Below are 21606 nucleotides of genomic sequence, written 5' to 3'. Positions count from 1 at the left end.
CCTTCTGATCGGCAAGCCCTAGACTCTGTGGTTTAACCCACAGCGCCAGCTGGGTCCTCCATAAACACATTACAGAGCAGCTAAAAAAGCACCAAATGTTGCTAAACTACAATTCCCATCACCCCTGCCTATTGGCCATGCTTGCTAGGGCTGATGGAAGCTGTAGTTTAGCAATACCTGGGGGTGCAAAGGCTCCCCACTCCTATAATAAAGTATTAAACACCACTTGCCGGTTTTAAGTTCTATTTCTATATGTACCATTCACTCATTGACTGGATTCATCCCATCTGATTAATCCTACCCAATCAGACGCCATGGGCGCTATAGTGACTGGGTACCCAGGAAAGGTGGGTTCCCCAAGGGTTGCTGTTGTTGGCACCCATCTGTCTCGAGAGACAATGGAGTTAACCTCCGGGGATTAAGCAAAACCGCTGGAGAATCACAGTGCTGATTCTCTGTGACTGGAGGGACTAGTAGCTTGTAACTGCTGCCTCCTGCGTTGATTTTGCTGCATTAGCAGCAGTGAAGTCACCTCTCTGGGGCACAAGCCTGGGCAGTGTGTATGGAGGTCCTGGGCTACCCAGACAAGAAGACTAATGTGGTCCAAAGGAAAGCAGAGCAATATGCTTGGCTGCAAAAGTTGCTGGAAGGAGGCATACAAGGTGTCATCCAACCTTCTTAGGGACTCCACTCCAGATTTGGGTAGGATTTACTCCTTAGCCTTTTCTGAGAGCCAGTGTGGTGTAGTGGTTAAGAGTGGTAGACTCCTAATCTGGGGAACCGGGTTCGTGTCTCCACTCCTCCACATGCAGCTGCTGGGTGACCTTGGGCTAGTCACACTTCTCTGAAGTCTCTCAGCCCCACTCACTTCACAGAGTGTTTGTTGTGGGGGAGGAAGGGAAAGGAGAATGTTAGCCGCTTTGAGACTCCTTCGGGTAGTGAAAAGCGGGATAGCAGTTTTCTGCTGCTCCAGAGAAGCGGACACGGGGCAATGGATTCAAACTACAAGAAAGAAGATTCCACCTAAACATTAGGAAGAACTTCCTGACAGTAAGAGCTGTTCGACAGTGGAATTTGCTGTGAGGAGTGTGGTGGAGTGTGGTGGAGTCTCCTTCTTTGGAGGTCTTTAAGCAGAGGCTTGACAGCCATCTGTCAGGCATGCTTTGATGGTGTTTCCATCTGTCAGGCATGCTTTGATGGTGTTTCCATCCAGGGGGTTGGACTGGATGGCCCTTGTGGTCTCTTCCAACTCTATGATTCTATGATTCTATGATTCTATGAAATCCAAACTCTTCTTCTTCTTCTTCTTCTTCTTCTTCTTCTTCTTCTTCTTCTTCTTCTTCTCCTCCTCCTCCTCCTCCTCCTCCTCCTGAATATGTCCTGCAAGGCAGTGGGTATAGATTTTTCCTCAGGTTTTACTCCTGAAGCCTTTCTCGTGAATGAGTTTCCCAAGGGTACTCAGCAATCATAGTCATATTTTTTTAAGAACCCTTAGGATGATGCTTTGGGATCAGGAAATACAGTACATGCCATGGGGGTATTTTGGGCTCTCTGCTGTGTACAGGAATCCTGTTGCTGCAGAAGACTCAGCATCACCCTTGAATTCAACTGTTTAAAGTTCATTTAAATTGCTTTTCCCAAATTCCAATCCGATTGCTGTGCAGGGCACATAGATCACCAACAGGAGCTAAAGTACTGGGGACACCTTGTGGCTGCTAGAATGAAGTTTATAGTTTTATTTAAAATGCAATCCCAGTTGCTGCTGCTGTGAGAGGTGGCTGTGGGATATCACCCACAAAGCTGATCAGTAAGACGTAATGGGAGCTATATGTACTCAAATGGTCATTTGTTTATTTTTGCCTGGTAGGAACATAGCAAGCTGCCTTATACACCAAGTCAGACCCTTGGTATGGTGTCATTCAGAACTGTCTACCATGACAGGCAGTGGCGCTCCAAAGTTTCAGGTAGGCGGCATTCCCAGCCATACCTGGAGATGCCAAGAGATTGAACCTGCATGCAAAGCAGATGCTCTACCACTGAGCGATGGACTTCCCTGGTAAATAAAACTCCCCACTGGTTCTACAGGGGTTTTTGGTGTGTTTTTTGCAGGTCCTCTGATTTACAATATATTCTAGTTCTTTGTCCCTCATTGTTTAAATGATGGCAATAATCAAATAGCCAAAAGCAAAGGCCTCTGTAAATCTTTGCTCTAGACCTAGGCAAGTTCATGTGAGCTTTCCGTACCTATAAGATCCCAGGTGTAGCTCACCTTTACTGTGTTCAAGTGATGAGCTGAAGTAATACTGAATTGTAAGTGCCAAAACTTTCTCCCACTATCTTCCTGACTATTTTTCAATCAATTAATTTTAAACCAACTGCATTCAAAAGTTAACACAATTTCGGTGAAATTTTCACAGGGAGGGGGGAATGCAGAGTTTTCCATCACACATTTTTGAGATGTTTGAAGCTTGCCTGCTAGTGTTCCTTCATTCTACAAGTCATTTCACCAGTGGCTGGCACTGTGCAGTCTTCCTTGCTGCAGATGCTTAGAAATTTGAGGTAACTTTAATCTGTTTTAGCATTTTAACTTTTCTATGTTTCTTGCTTGTTTTATCTTTTCTAAACCACTTTGTGGTTTTTTTACAGTCAAGTGGTGTATTATGCAGTAATATAATATAATATAATATAATATTATTAGTATTTTCTAGAGCTGGAAAACCAATGAGATAAGATGTATGAAATCATACATGAAATCTGTGGGGCCACTTCTTTTGCCTTCTCAGCACAATTCTGTAACAAATGTGATACAGTCATACCTCGGGTTACGGCCGCTTCAGGTTGTGTTTTTTCATGTTAAGAATGCGGCAAACCCGGAAGTGTTAACTTCCGGGTTTCGCCGCATGCGCAGAAGCACTCTTATCGGCACTTCACACATGCGCAAAATCGCCACTCTAGTTGCGGACTTTTCGGGGTGCGAACAACACCCTGGAATGGATCGTGTCCGCAACCAGAGGTACCACTGTAATCCCTTACACTTCCTTCTGCCTCTGAGGAGACTCTCTCTTTTCCACCATGCTCCCAAGCTAAGCAGACATGTGTCTGGGGGCCCAAGCACGCATGCACACGCACACGCACACACCCTATTTTGAGACTACCAACTTTTATATTACAGTAACTTAGAAGTATATTTCTGCACGCTACTTTGATGCATTTGCTGCCTTCATTGAAATGCAAGTAAAACTTTTTGCTTATCTTACTAAAAAATGTCTGGTTCATTCTCTGCAACGGGGGTGAAGAGAGGAAGGTCAGCAGATCACAAATAAAAGGGGATAAAACAGTATAACTTCGTAATTCTTAAGCTTCAGCAAACTGTAAAACATATAAGTGTTTTGCTCAGCTACAGAGGTTTCACAGCCTGCTTACTTTTCCATTACTCCCACACATGTGTATAGGAGGTTTAAATTTTAATCGACATATTTAATCCTCAATCCATCTCCCTCAAAGAATCTAGGACTTTTTGCAATGTTCCATCAATATGCTGGACCGTTGCCCAAATAATTGTTAGTATTCCACACTACAGCACCTCAGCACCTCCTTCTTCATCATCATGTGATGCACTTTCATCAGTCTGCAGCTTGCCAGCCTATACTGAATAATGGACAAATAATGAAGTCAGTGAATAATGAACTGCTGAATAACAAATGCCTTCATGCCTGGACTACAAAAGAAAAATGATTTCTTTTTAAAAATAATAATAATGTGGCAACAAATACTTGCTGGATTTGTTTTTTTTTAAAAAAGCTGGCCATCATTTTCAGCAAAAACATCTGCTTTGAATATTTGAGCAGCATTGCTGTGTAATTAATCTCTCCCCTTCCATGGGCCACTAGACAGCCACTATGAAGACACTCAAACTCAGAACGCAAGGGAGAAACGTGCTAGGAGGAAGGCACACTTGGCAAATCCACACCGTGGTCAACTCCCACCCGGAAACGAATGTCCCCACTGTGGAAGGACGTGTGGATCCAGAATTGGCCTTACAGACTCATTGTTAAAACCATGTTTATGGAAGACAATCTTGCTCGGCTACGAGTGATCGTCAAAGAAGAAGAAGGTGATTCTGCTCAGAAGCCGCAGCAACAGCAGCTCAAAAAGGAATCCTGCATGTAGGAAGACACTCATACTGCATAGCTGTCAACTTTCCCCTTTTTTGCGGGAAATTCTCTTATTCCAGCGCCGTTTCCCGTTGCAAAAAAGGGAAGGTTGACAGCTCTGCCATACTGCCATTAATGAGGAAGGTGTTCCATGCACTTGCTTGTGCTCGTTGCGATTAGGGATGGGTGAATATGTCAATTTTAACTTCTCTTTTTTCCAGTCTCATGTTTGGTTCCCCACGTTTACAATAGATATAAGCCCTGACAAAAATTCACAAGCATTTTTGTGGGAATTTATCCTAATATGTGTGGGGTTGCGGGTGGCACTGTGGGTTAAACCACAGAGCCTAGGGCTTGCTGGTCAGAAGGTCGGCGGTTCAAATCCCCGTGATGGGGAGAGCTCCCGTTGCTCGGTCCCAGCTCCTGCCCACCTAGCAGTTCGAAAGCACATCAAAAGTGCAAGTAGATAAATAGGTACCGCTCCGGCGGGAAGGTAAACGGCATTTCCATGTGCTGCTCTGGTTCGCCAGAAGCGGCTTAGTCATGCTGGCCACATGACCCGGAAGCTGTAGGCCGGCTCCCTCGGCCTGTAAAGTGAGATGAGCACCGCAACCCCAGAGTCGGATATGACTGGACCTAATGGTCAGGGGTCCCTTTACCTTTACCTTATCCAAATATGCACAGGTTTGTGTGTCATTTTGCATCTAGGAGTGGTGGTGATAGAAGCTAATAGTGTTGTTTAAAATGAGTAACAAAAGTCCCAAAAGGTAAAGGAAGAGAAGGAAGAGGGATTACCAAATGCTATGGAAGGAAAGACATTGTGCAGAAAACATCCTTGCTTTTGGATGTGGTGAGATCATTTGGAGAGTCAGAGCCTTGACATTGCCCATCAACAGTTAATGCCTGGATAGGAGACTTAGCCACCCAAACCACCTGGTCACTTTCTTTCCCAATATAGTGGATAATTTATACAGTGCTTTTTTGTGATAGCACCCATCAGTACAGAGTACCAGCACTTCCTTCTTTGTTGCCCATGGCACCAAAAATGAATTGGGTGTGTGATTTAAGTGATAGTAATCATTAGAGCTCTCTCTCTTTCCCCCCTGATGTGTGCATTTTCATGCACACACGTTTATGCACACATAATTTGGCTGGAGAGCGGCATTGCAAAATTCAGGTAAGTGTGAATTTCAAAGTGTGGCTATTTCAGTTTGCACATAGTTTTGGAAAATGTGAATTAGGAAAGTTTATCTGTAAATGTAAACTGAATCCAATTCTTCCTCCATCTCTAATCATGATGCCCCACCAGAGAAACTGAGGTGTCTGGGTCAGGACTGTGCAGGAGTGCAACTAATGTCTGGCCCAGCACACCTGCACGATATTAACACAGCTGTGTTACCCTCTCTCCACCACTCCATGCTTCTAGTGGTCCATTTGCCCTTTTTTTCTTTTTCTTTTTTAGTTTCAAAACTCTGCAGGCATTTATTCACCCATTCATCATCTTACTAAAAACAACCAAAAAAAACAAGTGTCCCTTACACTCCCAGTTCTCCTACCTCAGTTTGACCCTGGAAAGGACTCAGAACAGATAGGGTGTCCCGTATTTGCCTGTGCTCCTATTTGTCTGTGCTGCCAGAAAGGGGGGAATTGAAGAGCACTTTCCTAGCCAAGTTCTCTACATGCTTTCTTGCGAAAGGCCTTAAGGGTCAAGCTACAAATGAGGCTCATTGCATGTAAGGAATGAACATGCAGAGATAATTATAATAATAGTAATACAGTTGTACCTTGGTTTTCGAACAGCTTAGTTCACAAACAACTTGAAACTCGAACGTCGCAAACCTGGAAGTAGGTGTTCTGGTTTGCGAACTTTGCCTCAGAAGCTGAACGTCCGGCACAGCTTCTGATTGGCTGCAGGACACTCCTGCAGCCAATCGGAAGCCACGCCTCGGTTTCCAAACGTTTTGGAAATCAAACGGACTTCCAGAACCCATTCTGTTCAAAAACTAAGGTACGGCTGTAATAGTAATAAAAGCAGCAGCTTTGGGGGGTCAGAAGAAATGGGGCCAGCCATTGGATTTTTTTAAAATCACACCTCCCTGCCGTGGTTATGATGACTGCTTCCACCTCCCAAAAGAGCTACTTTCAGCCTATGAGGAAAGGAGTTCCTGTTGATGCTGTGCACAGTTTGGGCCTTAAACATAAAAGGGAAAGGGGACAAAATCCTGCGGCAACAAGGTAAAAGCCCAATGCATGCACCAGAATACTGTACTTGTGTCCCAAGCCAAATGTCCCTACAAGTTGGAAATGGTGCAAAGCCTTGAGCAGCCGACCACCGACCACTTTAATAGACAATAATGCACATCACAAATATGTGGAAAGAACAATGATTTTATAGATGGAATGGGAAGCTCCCTAAAACCCATGCAAGATAAAATGCTTCTGTGACGGTGTTAAGTATTTCCATCCCAGGCTTCTGTCCTTCCAGTCCCGCTCCTGCGAGATCTCACAGGAGTAACATTTTGGTTTGAACCATCTCCTGTGGTTGTGGCCCCCAGAGAAAAGATGAAGCTGCATCAGCTTCCACCACAACGTCTTGGGAGAACTCTCTTTCCCTAGCAGCCGCCACGGATCCTTTGGAAGGGGGGAAGGGGAAATCAGCTCCTGGGTCCCTCTCTCCTTGGCCATAGGCAAAGTCCAGGATTGTCCAATGCAGAAGGGGCTTGCTTCCCTCTAACAGTGAGAATCCAACTCAGTCAGCATCAAGAGCCTAGTTTTGGAGGCTGGAAAAGACTGTCTTGGGCACATGCCTTGGGGCAAGTCTTCATCTGGGCAGACAAGTTGATGGAATCTCTGAAAAACCAAGTGGGTAGGAAGAGAAAATGGAAGGAAGATTATTACTCTAAGACACACACACACACACTAGAAGCTGCTCTATCCTAAGTCAGGCTATTGCCCAATCGAGATCAGGGTTTCCTGAGTTCATTAACCCCCTGATGAGCTTATAAATTTGTCGCCAACTCCAACTTCTCCAACTTTTTCTTGTTATTATTTTTTAATTCAGAAGAAACAAAAAGCCCTCCCTCCTCCATCCTCCCCTTGCCCTGCAGAAATTAAAAGTAAAGCAATGAAAAAATGAAACAAGTGCAACTTGACATTTTTATCAAATAAATGTATTGTTCCAAAGGACTCTGTGTGGTGGCAGTGTTCTGTGCTCATGCTCATTCAGTGTTGCATAGGTGATAAAGTCATGCCAAATTGGGGGGGGCTTTGGATTTTTTTGCCCATTCCCACACATACGCTGTCAGTTTGTCTATCAATATCAGGTCCCATAATTGTGAACGCCATTCCAAATTATTAGGAACGGTACTGAAATAAAGTCAAGAAATATCAACATATAATCAACATTTATTAATCAATCAATCAATCACCATTACTAGGAATCATAACATGTAGAAAAGAAGAAATAAAACAAAGCAGCATGGGCTGAGAATACTGTTGTATTGTGTAATTTAATACTGAATAAGGCTTTTGAAACTTGCTATGAATTAGTAGAGAAAGAAACTTGAAATGGATCTAAGAAGGCACAGCTCTAACTGCAGTGGGGGGGTGGCAATCACCCCACACTGCTTTCACGATACTGCAACTTCTTCAATAGCTCTGAATAGTGGAAAACAAATTTAAAATATCACACAGGAAATACATGAAGTGTTTTGTCTGGAAGTCAATAAGCAGAGTGGGGGGGGGAGCCACAGAGCAATGAAAAGCGAAGCTCTCAATTGGTGACATTTTTAAAATGCTGTGCGGTCAATAACAAGCTCACAGGAAGGCAGTTTTCATCTGCCTAGCCCTCGAGCCAAGCTGAGCTCAATAAAGCCGCGAACTCTTCTTGCCAGTAACTGAATGATCCTTGGCAAAAATTAGTGCAGTGTCCCCGTTAATTACTTTTGCAACACAACAAGCCTGCCTCCAAAGTGCACAGTGTCAATAGGGCTGGGTAGCCAGCAAGACTCCCTCGCCCAAGCAGCCTCTCAAAGTCCAGTTCTTAAACACAACGTCAACCTCACCTCTCTCAGGGAGCCCTTGATGGTGGAAAGTTTATAGACAATCCAGAGCGGGATGCAGATCATGGATGAGAGTCCCAGCAGCCAGCCCAATGTGTCTCCCCACCACGGGTACACGTATTTCTTGTTGTATGTCAGTGGGGCGTATTTAATGAGAGAAAAGAGAAATGTAGCCTGGGGAGAGGAGGGGAGAGGGGGGAGGGTTAAGCACACCATCCGACACTAAGTCATGTTGCTTACTTCATGGCCAGAGCAAAACGGTCTATGACACAATGAGAAGTTCCCTGACCAAGATTTCTGAGTTCTGCCCAAGGAAGTATTTCTCCTGATGACCCAACACACACACACACACACACACACACACACACAGAGAGAGAGAGAGGGGGGTAGGCAATGTGGTTAGTTTCCAGATGTTGTTGAACTACAGCTGGCTGGGGAAGAAGGGTCTCAGAGTCCAACCACATCTTGTTGGCTACCCGCAGCATACAGATACCATCAGGGCCAAACTAGGTGAGATGTGCAGGGACAGCCCAATATGTTTTGCTGCCTCAGGCAAAGCAGCAAATGCCACTCCCCACTTCCCCAGTCATAATACTCATGGCTGGCCAAGCTATTTTGGCACCTGAGGCCCCCCCAAAATAATCTCACAAGCACCTCTCCCATAGCAGTTGAAGTATCATTATCACCATCCATTAAATAACCAAGCATTTGCTGCCTTTTCTTGACACCCAAAAATTAGCTGACTGGCACCCAAAAATTAGCTGGAACTCTGCCCAATAGTATAGGCTGGCCTTGGTGATCCACAATCAAATATCTTCCCGGGCCCATTGTCAGGGGTTGGTGTGGTCAGGCACTGGATGAGGCCCCTGGGGCTCAGAAGGGCCCGTTTTCTTCTGGTGAGTGGCAGCACTTTTGATTCCAATCTGCTACAGTCACCTGCCATGGCCGATTACCCACAATGCAATATTTGACCACACATTGCATTTTGGGTAACAGAACCTGGCTATCAACTTCTGCCCCATTTATTACCCACCTCCGTCAGAATTAAACTAGTATAACTCCAGCATAAACATGCAACAGTAGACGTGGGAAAGGGCCAGTCCCATAACTGTCAGGATGTTGAACTATGGGACATGAACCAACCTGCATCCAGTTTTGGATTTAAGCAACCTTAACTTCTTCTGGATTCTGTCTGTTTCCACTTATGCAGAATACTATCATTATCCCCCAGTTCCTTGAGGAACCACACACTGCAGTACAGTAGAGCAAAGATAAAGACTATCTGTACCCCCATTTTGGAAAAATCACTGACCACTGCCCATTTGCCCAAGCACACTCTTTCCTGTTGTGCCTCCCGATCAAATGACTGGGATGTCTAACTCACCAGGCAGACAGCTGGAGTGATGAATAGCCAACAGTATTTGATGACAGCCCATGGCCGGTAGCCAATCATGTCTTCGATGTTATCATAGAAACGGTCAGCGCCTGTGAAAAGGAAAAAGAAGAGAGGGAAAGCAGTCTGCTAGAAACATACGGAGGGGAGAAGGAAAGGCTAGCAGCACCTGTTTAAGGTATCAAAGCAATGATTGGCAACTTCTCTGGACAGTAAGGCAATATAGGGTAGGCCAGAGAAGTGACATCAAGGTGCTTCATTCACTAGGAGTTTTTCTAGGGCCCCTTCAGTATTATTGCAGGCATATTCTGCAACATGCTCTTGATGTTATTTATTTATTTATTTATTCATTTATTTTTATCATTATTATTATCATTATTATCATTATTCCACACCCATTTGGCTGGGTTTCTCCAGCCACTCTGGGCAGCTTTCAGCAAAATATAAAAACATAATAAAACGTCAAACATTAAAAATAATAGTGCACTAGTGGCGGATTTATCCTGTTTTAGCGTTGTTCTGCAATATTTGACCGATCCTACCAAGTTGTTGCTACCTGGAGGGGCTACAGTGCAACAAAAGCAGGACGAAAATAAACCAAGGTACTTGTGATAAAAAAAATGAAAATTATTTTTACGGTCGGAGACCAGCTTATGCACTTGTGATATAAAAAGTTATGAGATTTCAGCAGGAAGTTATGAGATGTGCACTGACTGCAAATGAAGCAATGCGACCACCTCAGAACCTTTGCGGGTACAAACGATATTGAACGAGGCATCACTTCCAACCACCCCATTAGTATCGTGAGCACAAATCATTAATGTGTGTTAAAAATGACATCTGGGGAAGCCCCTCATCTGGTGGTTTTAATGCCTGCTTCAGAAACGATAGAGATGTGCTCTTAAAACAGTGGCACGTTTTTCCATCACATTTGCACTTACCATATACCCATCCAATGCACAGGGTTTCAAAAATGGCGACAAAGAGCAGGCACATCCCACTAGCAGCATAGTAGTCAAACAGTTGGAAGACATACATCCCACCCTAAGAAGGGGAGTAAGGATGCAGAAAGAAGGAGAGAAAGAGAGGAGAGAAAGCCAAGGGTTGTAGTTAGTGCACAGAGCTTCTCTTCACAAGCAACCAGCGATAGCATGAAGTCTTCTAATATTGATCTACTTTTCAATATAGTATAATGTTCTACTGATCTGATTTTCAGTACAGTGTTACCTTGGTACTCAAACGGCTTGGCTCCTGAACAAATCAGCTCCCGAACACTGCAAACTCAGAAGTAAGTGTTCCGGTTTGCAAACGTTTTTCGGACTCCGAACATCCGACGCAGCTTCCGCTTGAGTGCAGGAAGCTCCTGCAGCCAATCGGAAGCCACACCTTGGTTTCTGAATGTTTTTTGGGGTCGAACGGACTCCCAGAATGGATTAAGTTTGAGGACCAAGGTACCACTGTATAGTATAACTTTCTCTTATCTAGAAACCTCCTCTCCAAATATCAGTTTGGGAAATTATCTTATCTCAACTTGGCATTATCTCAACTTGGCATTTCAATACAGTCTCCCTTTACACATGCGGATAGACAAAAATTACATCAAAACCAAGAAACAATGGGTAATGGCATCCAAACAAAATCAGAACATGAAGCCATGATTTAAAATTGGCTACCAGATTCTGGCTTGTTTGGAAGTCATTGACCACAGTTTCTAGTTCAGACGCAATGGGAAACTGTGGTTAACTGTATCCTGGCTTACTCATGCAAAGGGAAAATCAAAGTGACTGCAAAAAGAGCCTGTGGTGCAATGGGTTAGTGCAACCTTCTGTTAACCAGAAGGTTGGTGGTTCAAGGGACAGCTGTGGGCAGGATTCCTGCATTGCAGGGAGTTGGACCAGATGACCCTCGGGGTCCCTTCCAACACTACAGTTCTATGATTCTACAATGGTCCACATCCTAGCTTATTAAGCAGAGATATTTATCATCCAGTGGGCCATTATTTGGAATTTGGAGATCCTGTCAATGTATCTTATATTGGCAGTGGACTCCATCTTCTCCCTCCAGATTCCTGTTGCTTTTTCCTTCTTCGCTCCTGCCAAAAAAATATCCGAATTTAGGGGAAACCGCTGTTGCTCCAATATCAACTCTGAATTCCCCTCTCTGCAAAGCTCATATAATAATAATAAGTTGTAGCATAACAAAGGCCCTAGTGGTTGTTTATATATATTGCACTATTTAATGTTAAGTACTCTACGCAGCAACTGGTGTGCATGTTGTGGGGAGCAGGGTCCAAGATGGATAATAAGCAATTTATTGTAAAAGTCCAACCCCAGGGACTATTCCTTAAATACGCCACATCATGATGGAAAGCCAATGTCTCTGGAATGCTATCTTAGCAATGTTCTCCTTTCAGCCTCTTGTTACCACGAGACAGAAAAGAGACGATAAGTTATAGTCTGGGAATGCAGAAGTATGCAGCAGGCCTATATTTAAGCCTCCACATGGCGAGAAACTAGGAATCCAAGGTATCCAGGAGGACGAGCTACAAAAACTCTTGTGTCATTTCATGCCTCTGTAGAAAGCTGGAAAAGAGGGAGCTCCGCTGCACAGATGTCCATGCACTGTGTGGCAGCTGTTCATCTCCATCCAAAAGGCACTTTATCAGCCTTCAGAAGCCCATAGGGTAGGTGGGTGTGGGGTAACCTATTTCAGTCTAAGGGCCACATTCTCTTTGGGGCCAACTTCTAAGGACCACATGCCAGTGGCAAGCAGGGCTAAAGTGGGCCGAGCAATTAATGTAAAAGTTAGTCTTATGCCGTGAGCCAGTGTGGTGTAGTGGTTAAGAGTGGTAGACTCGTAATCTGGGGAACCGGGTTCGCGTCTCCGCTCCTCCACATGCAACTGCTGGGTGACCTTGGGCTAGTCACACTTCTCTGAAGTCTCTCAGCCCCACTCACCTCACAGAGTGTTTGTTGTGGGGGAGGAAGGGAAAGGAGAATGTTAGCCGCTTTGAGACTCCTTCGGGTAGTGAAAAGCGGGATATCAAATCCAAACTCTTCTTCTTCTCAGACACCTCTCTCTCCTCCATTCAAGGAAGCAAGATGCATTGTCAGAGCTCAAGGACACCTCCAAGCCAAGCAAAACCACTCAAGGAGAGTGCAAGGCAGGAACAGGGACAGGTGAAGCCAGGGAGGTGTGCATGGCCTGGTCCTGAAGGTCAGCTAGAGAGGCTTGGAGAGTTATATTCAGCCCCAAGGTCTGAGGTTTCCCACTCCTGCCATTGGGCATGACCAGGAAGGCAATTCCTGATCATTCACAACACAACAGTGGACCTGCAGTTCACACACTTTCACATAGTTTCTAGACATTAATATCAGAAGTCTAAGAAAAAGTAGGCTTGAGCATGAACATGCAAGTCCTGTTTTCCAGAAGACTAAAGGTATTAGGCCTGTATCTCAGCAAATAATATTTTAGTCATTCCATTATGCTTTCTGTTCTGGATTGTTTGCTATTAAATTTGTGGTTATTAATTGTTGATGTTTCTAGGCAATGTGCATATATCAACAGAGAACAAATTATGCATAACCGAGACAGCAAAATTGCATTTTTTATATATATTTCATGAAAGGTGCTGATTATTGTATGTTTTTCTTAAATCTTCCAAAAAAAATCTTCAAAATTATCCAGCATTAGGAGGGGGATATCCACCATAACAAGGAACCCAACTGTGATGATACATTATCTAGCAGATAGTAGGATACTTTCTTAAATGTGGCTACCTTTTAGGGGTGCCAACTTGAATAAAATATGGGGGGGCAGGTAAGACCCGCCAAGCATAATTGATCACATGACATGGTGCATGCAACCATTTGAATGGCAATGCCCATCAGCTTGGGGGGGCAGCCCCCTCAAACATTTTATTGGTGGGGGCAAACACCCCTCGGCCCATAGGAATTGGCTCCTATGCTACATTTCATGATTAGATAGTTGGCTGTCTATGAAAACCCAGGCTGCAATGTTGATTGATTACTCAAACCAACTGATAAAGTGCTGGTGATCAGTTAAAGGCAGAGCCCCAGTTTGTTGCCTCTTCATCCAGGGGTGGTGAACCTTTGGCCCTCCAGATGCTTCAACTCCTCTCAGTCTCAGCAAGCATTGCCAGTGGTGAAGGATGATGGGGACTGTAGTCCAGCAACATCTGGAGGGTCAAAGGTTCCCCACCCCTGCTCAAATTCTGCTTGAGTCTCCCTGGCAGCTCCTTGCCTCAACAGGGCACTCCTCCCATTATGAAGTGGGAGACCACAGGGTCCTCTGAGGGGTGTCTCGAGGGGGAAGTAGAGCAACTTGTTCGTTTTAGTGCCACTGGCACCAATGGGGCTAAAACGAGTGTGTTGTATTTGCAACAACAACAAACCCCTTTTCCCTCCCTTTTTATGCAGAAGCTATATAAGCAAAGGAAATGTAGGTTCCGATACCTCTGTGATCATGACCAGTCCCACGAGGTATGAGAGGATGGACACAATAAGGATTAGCATTTCTCTGCGGTTCTTTTTCCGGAAGATTCCAGGATACATGTCAACTAGGGCCGTCACCAGGCTCTCCACACAGACAAACTAGGGAGATAATTTAGGCACCCATCAGCAATTTCCTATCACAGAAGATCACCCAATTTAGATTCTCCCTTATCATTCAACTCAGCAAGTTCTCCACAAAGTATTGAACACAACACAGCCATAGCAATTCTGAGCTGGAGATGAATTTGAGGGTTTCTAATGCTTGCCACAAGGGATGCGGGTGGCATTGTGGGTTAAACCACAGAGCCTAGGGCTTGTCGATCAGAAGGTCAGTGCTTTGAATCCCTGCGATGGGGTTAGCTCCCATTGCTCGGTCCTTGCTCCTGCCAACCCAGAAGTTCAAAAGCAGGTCAAGTCGTCAAAGTGCAAGTAGATAAATAGGTACCGCTCCGGTGGGAAGGTAAACGGCGTTTCCATGCACTGCTCTGGTTCGCCAGAGGCGGCTTAGTCATGCTGGCCACATGACCCGGAAGCTGTAGGCCAGCTCCCTCGGTCAATAAAGCAAGATGAGCGCCGCAACCCCAGAGTCGTCCGCAACTGGATCTAATGGTCAGGGGTCCCTTTACCTTTACCTTAATGCTTGCCACACCTTAAGACGTAAGCAGACCGGGTCCCCAAAGCTTCATTCTAGTCCTGAGACCAACCAAAATTAACAGCATTTTCCCCCTCAACATTGGCTGCTCACCCAAGTAATGAATTAATTGAAGGTAACATTAAAAGTTCTCCTTCAGACAACCAGATTCCAGCCTCCTGCACCTTCCCTGGCAGATGATGAGTTGGGTAAGCACACCAAGACACATCTAATCAGGCAGGAAAAAATGTATTTCATGCCCTGTTAGGTCTGTCCAAGGCCCCTTTCCTCAACGTGAAGTTGTTATCACCCACAATGAAACAAAGCAAGCTGTCTTCTGCCTCCCAAGTGAGAGGTTAAGTTCTTGGCTGAACCTACCCACTCAAGGCATTGTTACCTGGCTGTCCAGTCCCAGCAGAACCACCATGATGAAGAAGAAGCAGGCCCATAGTGGTGAGAAAGGCAGCATGACGACAGCCCGTGGGTATGCTATGAATGCCAATCCAGGCCCTGTCAAGAGAAATTTGCTAAGCGAGGTGTGCTGGAATCAGAGAATTTTGTGAAGAGGTGTTATGAACACCAGGCAGGCAGCGAGAACAATGACAAAAGGTAAGCCACATTCGCCAAATTATATTTATAGGGCAGGGAAGTCCAGCCTCTTTCCTGGCCTTTGTGCACTGCCACGCACAGTATTAATAAAAAAGGGGGGTGCTGAGGTGTTGGGTACCATCTTCAGCAGCAAGTAAAGCTGTGAGCACTGCTAGAAGAGAAGGGAAAAGGGAAAAGGGAAAAGGGTTTCCAGTCTGATTTGGCTCTCCCATTATAGAATCAAGGCACGTTGCCCCCCCCCCAAAAAAAGCACAGTCACATACAACATTCTAGGATGCTGATTATCATAATGCTACTTTTCTGCGCACAAGCTCACATGCATAAACCACTCACCCGACTCAGCTACCTCAGAAATAGGCACCCCCTGCTCCTGCGCCATAAAGCCCAAGATGGAAAAGATTGCAACACCAGCCACAAAACTTGTCCCACTGTTCAAAAAACACAGAGCAATGCAGTCCCTAGGAAGAACAGGAGAATGTCAGAGCAACAAAACAAACCATACGTCTAGTGAGAATGAAACATTTATAAAGGCGGGCAGCCAATCAAATGATAAGCACCATCAGTAGCCAACAAGACTGAAGTAATCAAATGAAGATGTTCCAGTTACAGGTAGGTAGCCATGTTGGTCTGCCATAATCAAAACAAAATAAAAAATAAAAAATTCCTTCCAGTAGCACCTTAGAGACCAACTAAGTTTGTTCTTGGTATGAGCTTTCGTGTGCATGCACAGTTCTTCAGATACACTGAAACAAAGTCACCAGACCCTAATATATAGTGAGAGAGTGGGGAGGGGTATTACTCAGAAGGGTGGTGGGAATGGGTTGATTGGCTGATAGGTGTGGAAAACCTGTTGACGACTGTTGACGACTGCAATTGATCTTACAGGAAAAAGCAAGGGGTGAGATGGCTAAAGATTGCTTTGTCATGTATAATGAATAAGAATCCAATTACAGGTGGGTAGCCATGTTGGTCTGCCATAGTCGAAACAAAATAGAAAATTCTTTCCAGTAGCACCTTAGAGACCAACTGAGTTTGTTCTTGGTATGAGCTTTCGTGTGCATGCACACTTCTTCAGATACACTGAAACAGAAGTCCAATGTCTTTGTTCAGACCAGGTCTCTCCATGGTTTTAAATTTACTGATGAATAGCCTCTTAATTGTAGCTTAGTTACTCATTTCCTGTTCTACCTGATGGAAGGGAAAGTAGATTTAATTACTGGTTTTCTACCGTTTTGTATTTCTTTTATTTTTTGTAATTAAAGCCCCATCTCTACCCCATGCAGGAAACAGGATGAGTGCAATGCAGTTTAAAAAATAGTAATTTACATTTTAAACTTAAAAGACAGCTGTAGCTGGCAAAGTGTATTGAAGTTTTTCAGGGTTACTGTGCTTTTAATTAGTAGCTTGCTCTTTGCAGTTTCTGCCTCATTTATTCCTTCATAATTATTGTTAGATGTTTTAAATGCGTAGTTGCTGCCACAAGAAATAGGAAGGAACAGAGGAGGGAGAAGATGCAAGGAGTAAGCTTGTAACTAAAGGCACAGTAACTCCAAAAAAAAACCTCAGTTCACTTTTTGCCAGTGATAATTTTCTTTTACATTTAAAATGTAAATTAAAGAATTGTCACAAATTAGGTCGGGGGGGGACACAGGATGAAAAGGAGGGAATTAAATGCTGGCAATGACATTGTCTGGATTTTCTGTAAAAAGTGAGTGAGTGAGTGAGTGAGTGAGTGAGTGAGTGAAGGATGGCAATCTCAGATTATGTTAGTTGTGTGGAACCAACCAATGTGAAAAAGTGGGTTACATTTTGCTACATTTTACAGAGGGCTGGAAGGGGACAACTTGATATGGAAGATCCATTTTTGGTGGAAGCCTTGTGTTTCTTGGAACAGATGGCTCACCTTTTAGTTTCCGGAAAACGAACAAATTTAAAAACTCATTTGGAAAATACAGGAAATTTGAGAAACACAACACACAGGATCAGTGCAGGGATTATTTTAATCCAGTAAAGTTCTGCTGCTATGCAGAAAGTATACTGAAGCTTCAGAAAGAAAACAACAAGAAGTGGAAAGGGCAGGACTTTGCATGGTGGACTCACATTCAGTTACCTGAAGCAGTTGTTGTGATACTTGTTGTAGCTGCCCAAAGCTGTCAGGCATCCCAGGCAAATGGCATAAGAGAAGAAGATCTGAGTGCCTGCATCCATCCATACCTGTAAGCAACAGAAAAACATAGCAAAGTGGAATGAGCATCACCTCAAGGAAGCTTTGCCACTTGAAAGACAGTGGATGGGACTTATTTGTGAATAACTCCACTAGAGAAAACACCTCAGCCTACAGTTTCAAGAGGCAATTTATCTCCCCAAAAGAAAATCCTTTTCTGTCCCCCTTCCCTAACAGTAAAATTAAGTAGGTAACAAAAAGGGAAGCTGATCTGCTTGCTGTTGTGTCAAGTGAGGTCTACCTGTCACTTAGGGTTTGTACACATTACCCTTTCGTCTGGCTTTAGTCCATTTTCACGCCAACCTTTGAATCCATGTAAACATGACGTTATCCACAATTACTCTCAATCCTCTGGCTTCTTCTGAAATACTGCGATTTGATGTGGTTTCCACAAAGCCAGTTTCGCTCTGATTACAAAACTGTTTGTGTGGTGAATCCCAGGTGTCTACAATGGTTTCATGAAGAAGCATTGCACTTTTCCCAGGGCCACAATCTCACACACACACCCTTCCAAAAAAGCACATTTTTCAGGGCAGGAGCAAAGTGCAGTTCACGTGACTCACCCAAAAGACGTGAGTCCCGGTTTTGCATCAGAAAAAGTTGGAAGGTATTATATAAGCCAGGAAGCCATAATTAACTACAGCTTTTCATTACATTTGAACCCAGAATTATAGTGAATGCCTGCCAAATAAACCAATATCTGCAAGCCCACTTTAAAGCATGGCTTCATATTCTCCTTTGCTTAGAAGCCATTTGCCCTAGTTTCTCAATTTGCATGTTACAGGAAACTGTGGCTGAAGGAACCTTTCCTGGTTCATGCAAAGGAGAGATCACAGTGACAGCAAAGGGATGCATGTGGGCGCATGATGCCCATCCACATCTCAGCCGATTAAGCTGAAATATCAACATGCAAATGCAGGCAACACGCAGCCTGGAACATATCCTAAAATCCTCTGTGGTGTGCAAGAACATTGCAGCAGACATGCATTTGGCACGTGTTGACTTGGAAAGTGCTCACTCAGGGGTGTAGGAAGGGGTGGGTGGGGGGCGGTCCGCCCCAGGTGTCATCCCAGCCGCTGTGCTTACTGAATGTAACAGGCTTGAAAACAACTGTGGTACACCATCCGCCATCAATACTGCTAAATACTCAATATCCCTTTGCGTGAATTATCAGATATTGCAAAATTTTCAACAGTCGGAATCTAATACAGTGGCCAAGTATTCAGAGAATTTTCAGGAAAAAAATATTGAAACATGAAAAGAATGTCTGGGTAACCATTTCTCCTTTGAAATTCAGAGAATAATTTTGAGGAGTGTGCCTTCAGCAGTGAAAGCAGAATACAGCCATTATTGCTGGTAGCCATTGATTGCCTTATCCTCCAGGAATAGCACTTCTCTACTGATGCTGTCAAAATAAAGCTTCCAGGCTGGCCTGGGAAGGGTTTAAAGGGGTTACAAAGGGTTTTGCTGACCTCCCCCCCCCCCGCAGGCACCCCCTTAATCTCCTTTGTAGACACCTCCTCCACACAAAAATGCTGGTACAGCAGCTCAGCTGGAACTGGGATTTGACATGGAGGAACTTGTCTTGAAGAAATTAAAAGAGGGCAGTTGGGCAAGGAACTTTTCAGCCAGGCAAAGTGGAATGAATGAGCGTTGGTGACTGAGGGGAAAAGGAGAGGCGAGGAGGGGGGAGCATTTGCAAGAGTCCCATGGGTGGGGGCTTGTAGAGCTGAATGCATAAAAGCTGGATTTCCAGCCCTGCTTGATGAATGAAAAGTCTTCATTTGGGAGTCACAACCACCTTTGTTGCACAGGAGCATATAACAGAATTGCAACAGGGTCTGCAGCAAGGAGATTCCCTTGGGCGGGAGAAAAATCCAGAAAGAAAAAAACTGAGGCAATAACGGGTTAATTGCTGTCATCCATGCATATCCTCCATTTATTGAAGAAATAAAAAATAATATGGAGGTTCAGCCCTGGAGTTCTCCTCCTGTTTTCTTTGCAGAATTGTTTCATTGCCCACATATTCTGTATTGTTTGGGAAATTGCAGTGTTTTTGTTCACACAGCGGCCTTTGTTTGTTAGCACTTAGTGGCCTTGGCTCATATTGCTCCACATATTTATTATAGCAACATCGTTCTTAATCGGGTTCCCGCAACTTTGCCTTTTTCGTTACCTCTATCGGGGTCACCCCCTCCTCTGCTTTTTGTCTGGTTCCGTGTAAGTCAGATGGGTATGTTCCTAAAAGGGTCATTGGCAGCAAGGTTATTTAAAAAATAATAATAATTTTGATGAGATTTTCTGCAAAAAGGATAAATCCAGGTTAAACGGGGGGGAGGGGGTTAAAGGCTGCCATTTTGATGCCAGTGGTGCAGCAGGTGCTACAAACCACTTGCACACACGAGCAGCACCAGTCCCACAACTCACACCTGTCTGGAAGCACCCTTAAAAGGAGACAAAGAAAAAAGAAACATAAAGGAAGCAGGTTGTGGGTGGGGTGGAATAAGAGAGATTTGCAAAAGGGATACGTGAGGATAAGGAAGCCTCTCTTTGCTTCTCTCAGCTTACCTGGGGATCGCTGAGCCGAGTGAGGTCTGGGTAAAGGTAGAAGAGGACCCCTTTAGATGCCCCGGGAAGCGAGACACCCCTGATCAGCAGAACTACCAGCATGAGGTATGGGAACGTAGCAGTGAAGTACACCACCTGGCAAGAGGACAAAACACAGTCACAGCATCAGCAGTTTGCTGCAAAGAACAGCTGGGTTAGGCAGGCAGGTGACGGGAGCTTCGAGTAAACCTGCAGCAAAGCCTGCTTAGCCTTCAAACGTTATAAGGGATGGGGTGGGATGGTGGAAGAAAGGAAGGAACGTGTTCCATCTGAAAGCTCACTGCAGTGGAGACTTTGCCATCGCAGCTGGACACTTCTGTTTATCCAGGCCTCAAGTCAAAGCTGCAAACGTGGCACAGTGGTTAGGATGCAGGACTAGAACCTGGGAGACCAGGGTTCAAATCCCTCCTCAGACACAAAGCTCACTGGGTGACCCAGGGCCAGTCACTGTCTCTCACAGTCTATCCTTAACCACAGGGTTGCTGTGAGGATAATCTGGAGAGGGGCAAAGCTCTTCTTGAGCGCCTTGAAGGAAAATGTAGGATATAAAGGAAATAAATAACAACAAATAGGTCACTCTACAAATTTCGCTGCTGTTCAGCTAGGTGTAATAGAATACATAGAAGTGACAGCTAAGAATACAAATTGAGAATGCAGAAAGGTAAGGTGACTTGGGAGGGCTCAAATACATCCTGCATGACCCAGATATTAGAGGATTTTTCCTTATTCCAGCTGCCCCACATCTCCATGTAGCAGCTCACAGATCTGAAATGTCATTTCCTGGTACATTAATATTCCCTATGAAGATCATGAGAATATACACGGATACAGAACACATTATTTAATAGAATATATGACTGCAGCAGCACTTGATTGCAATATGTATCCAAGCAATTAATAAATAAACGCAGTTGGATTTTTAGCCCATTTCTCCATTCCTACTATAGCAAGCATTTAACTGCTTATAAAAACAAAGGGCACTGAATCCATTCTCCAACACTCAACCCTGACCATTTTAACTGCCACTAACTTAATTGAAGACACCAACTTAATTGCTGAATGAAGGAATTGGAGGTTTCTGAACTTCTGGGCGAATCTTTTTGTTCAATATTTTTTCCATCTCAAGATCGCTAAGATCCAAGCTAAAAAAAAACAACAGTTCAGGTGAAAACTGAATATATCAATGAGGACTCTAAAACAAAAGCATAGTCTGTTCCCCCTGCCTTGCTTTATTTGGTTCTGGAAACAATCCAAGTGGAAATTTTTCTCTTACTTATTTCTGAATTTAAGCAACAGGGCTGGAACAGAGTTTGTGGGTCACCTAAGTTGAAGTGCCTGCCACAGCAGGCTTCCCTAGACAGACCATTGGAGATTTGAAGATGCAGCAGAGGCTGTCATACCTTTAAGAAATAT

At 44.3% G+C, this 21606-nt stretch overlaps 1 protein-coding gene across 1 annotated transcript in view; it reads right to left on the bottom strand.

Annotated features, from left to right (window-relative positions):
• Positions 1–6526: 6526 nt before the first annotated feature.
• Positions 6527–21606, bottom strand: part of LOC117054208 (sodium- and chloride-dependent GABA transporter 2-like) — a 37893-nt gene continuing 22813 nt past the window's right edge. Inside the window, exons 6-14 of the mRNA XM_033162785.1 lie at positions 20155–20289; positions 17473–17576; positions 15696–15820; positions 15151–15263; positions 14084–14221; positions 10550–10652; positions 9600–9700; positions 8219–8389; positions 6527–7004 (exon numbers count right to left, since the gene is read on the bottom strand). Coding sequence (XP_033018676.1) covers positions 6885–7004; positions 8219–8389; positions 9600–9700; positions 10550–10652; positions 14084–14221; positions 15151–15263; positions 15696–15820; positions 17473–17576; positions 20155–20289 — 1110 coding nt within the window. The 3' untranslated portion in view covers positions 6527–6884. The remainder of the gene's footprint in view (positions 7005–8218; positions 8390–9599; positions 9701–10549; positions 10653–14083; positions 14222–15150; positions 15264–15695; positions 15821–17472; positions 17577–20154; positions 20290–21606) is intronic.

The sequence above is a fragment of the Lacerta agilis genome, chromosome 10, assembly GCF_009819535.1.
Source record: "Lacerta agilis isolate rLacAgi1 chromosome 10, rLacAgi1.pri, whole genome shotgun sequence".
Classification (NCBI taxonomy): domain Eukaryota; kingdom Metazoa; phylum Chordata; class Lepidosauria; order Squamata; family Lacertidae; genus Lacerta; species Lacerta agilis.
Note: the sequence above shows the minus strand (reverse complement) of the source record. Positions and strands in the feature narration are given on the sequence as shown.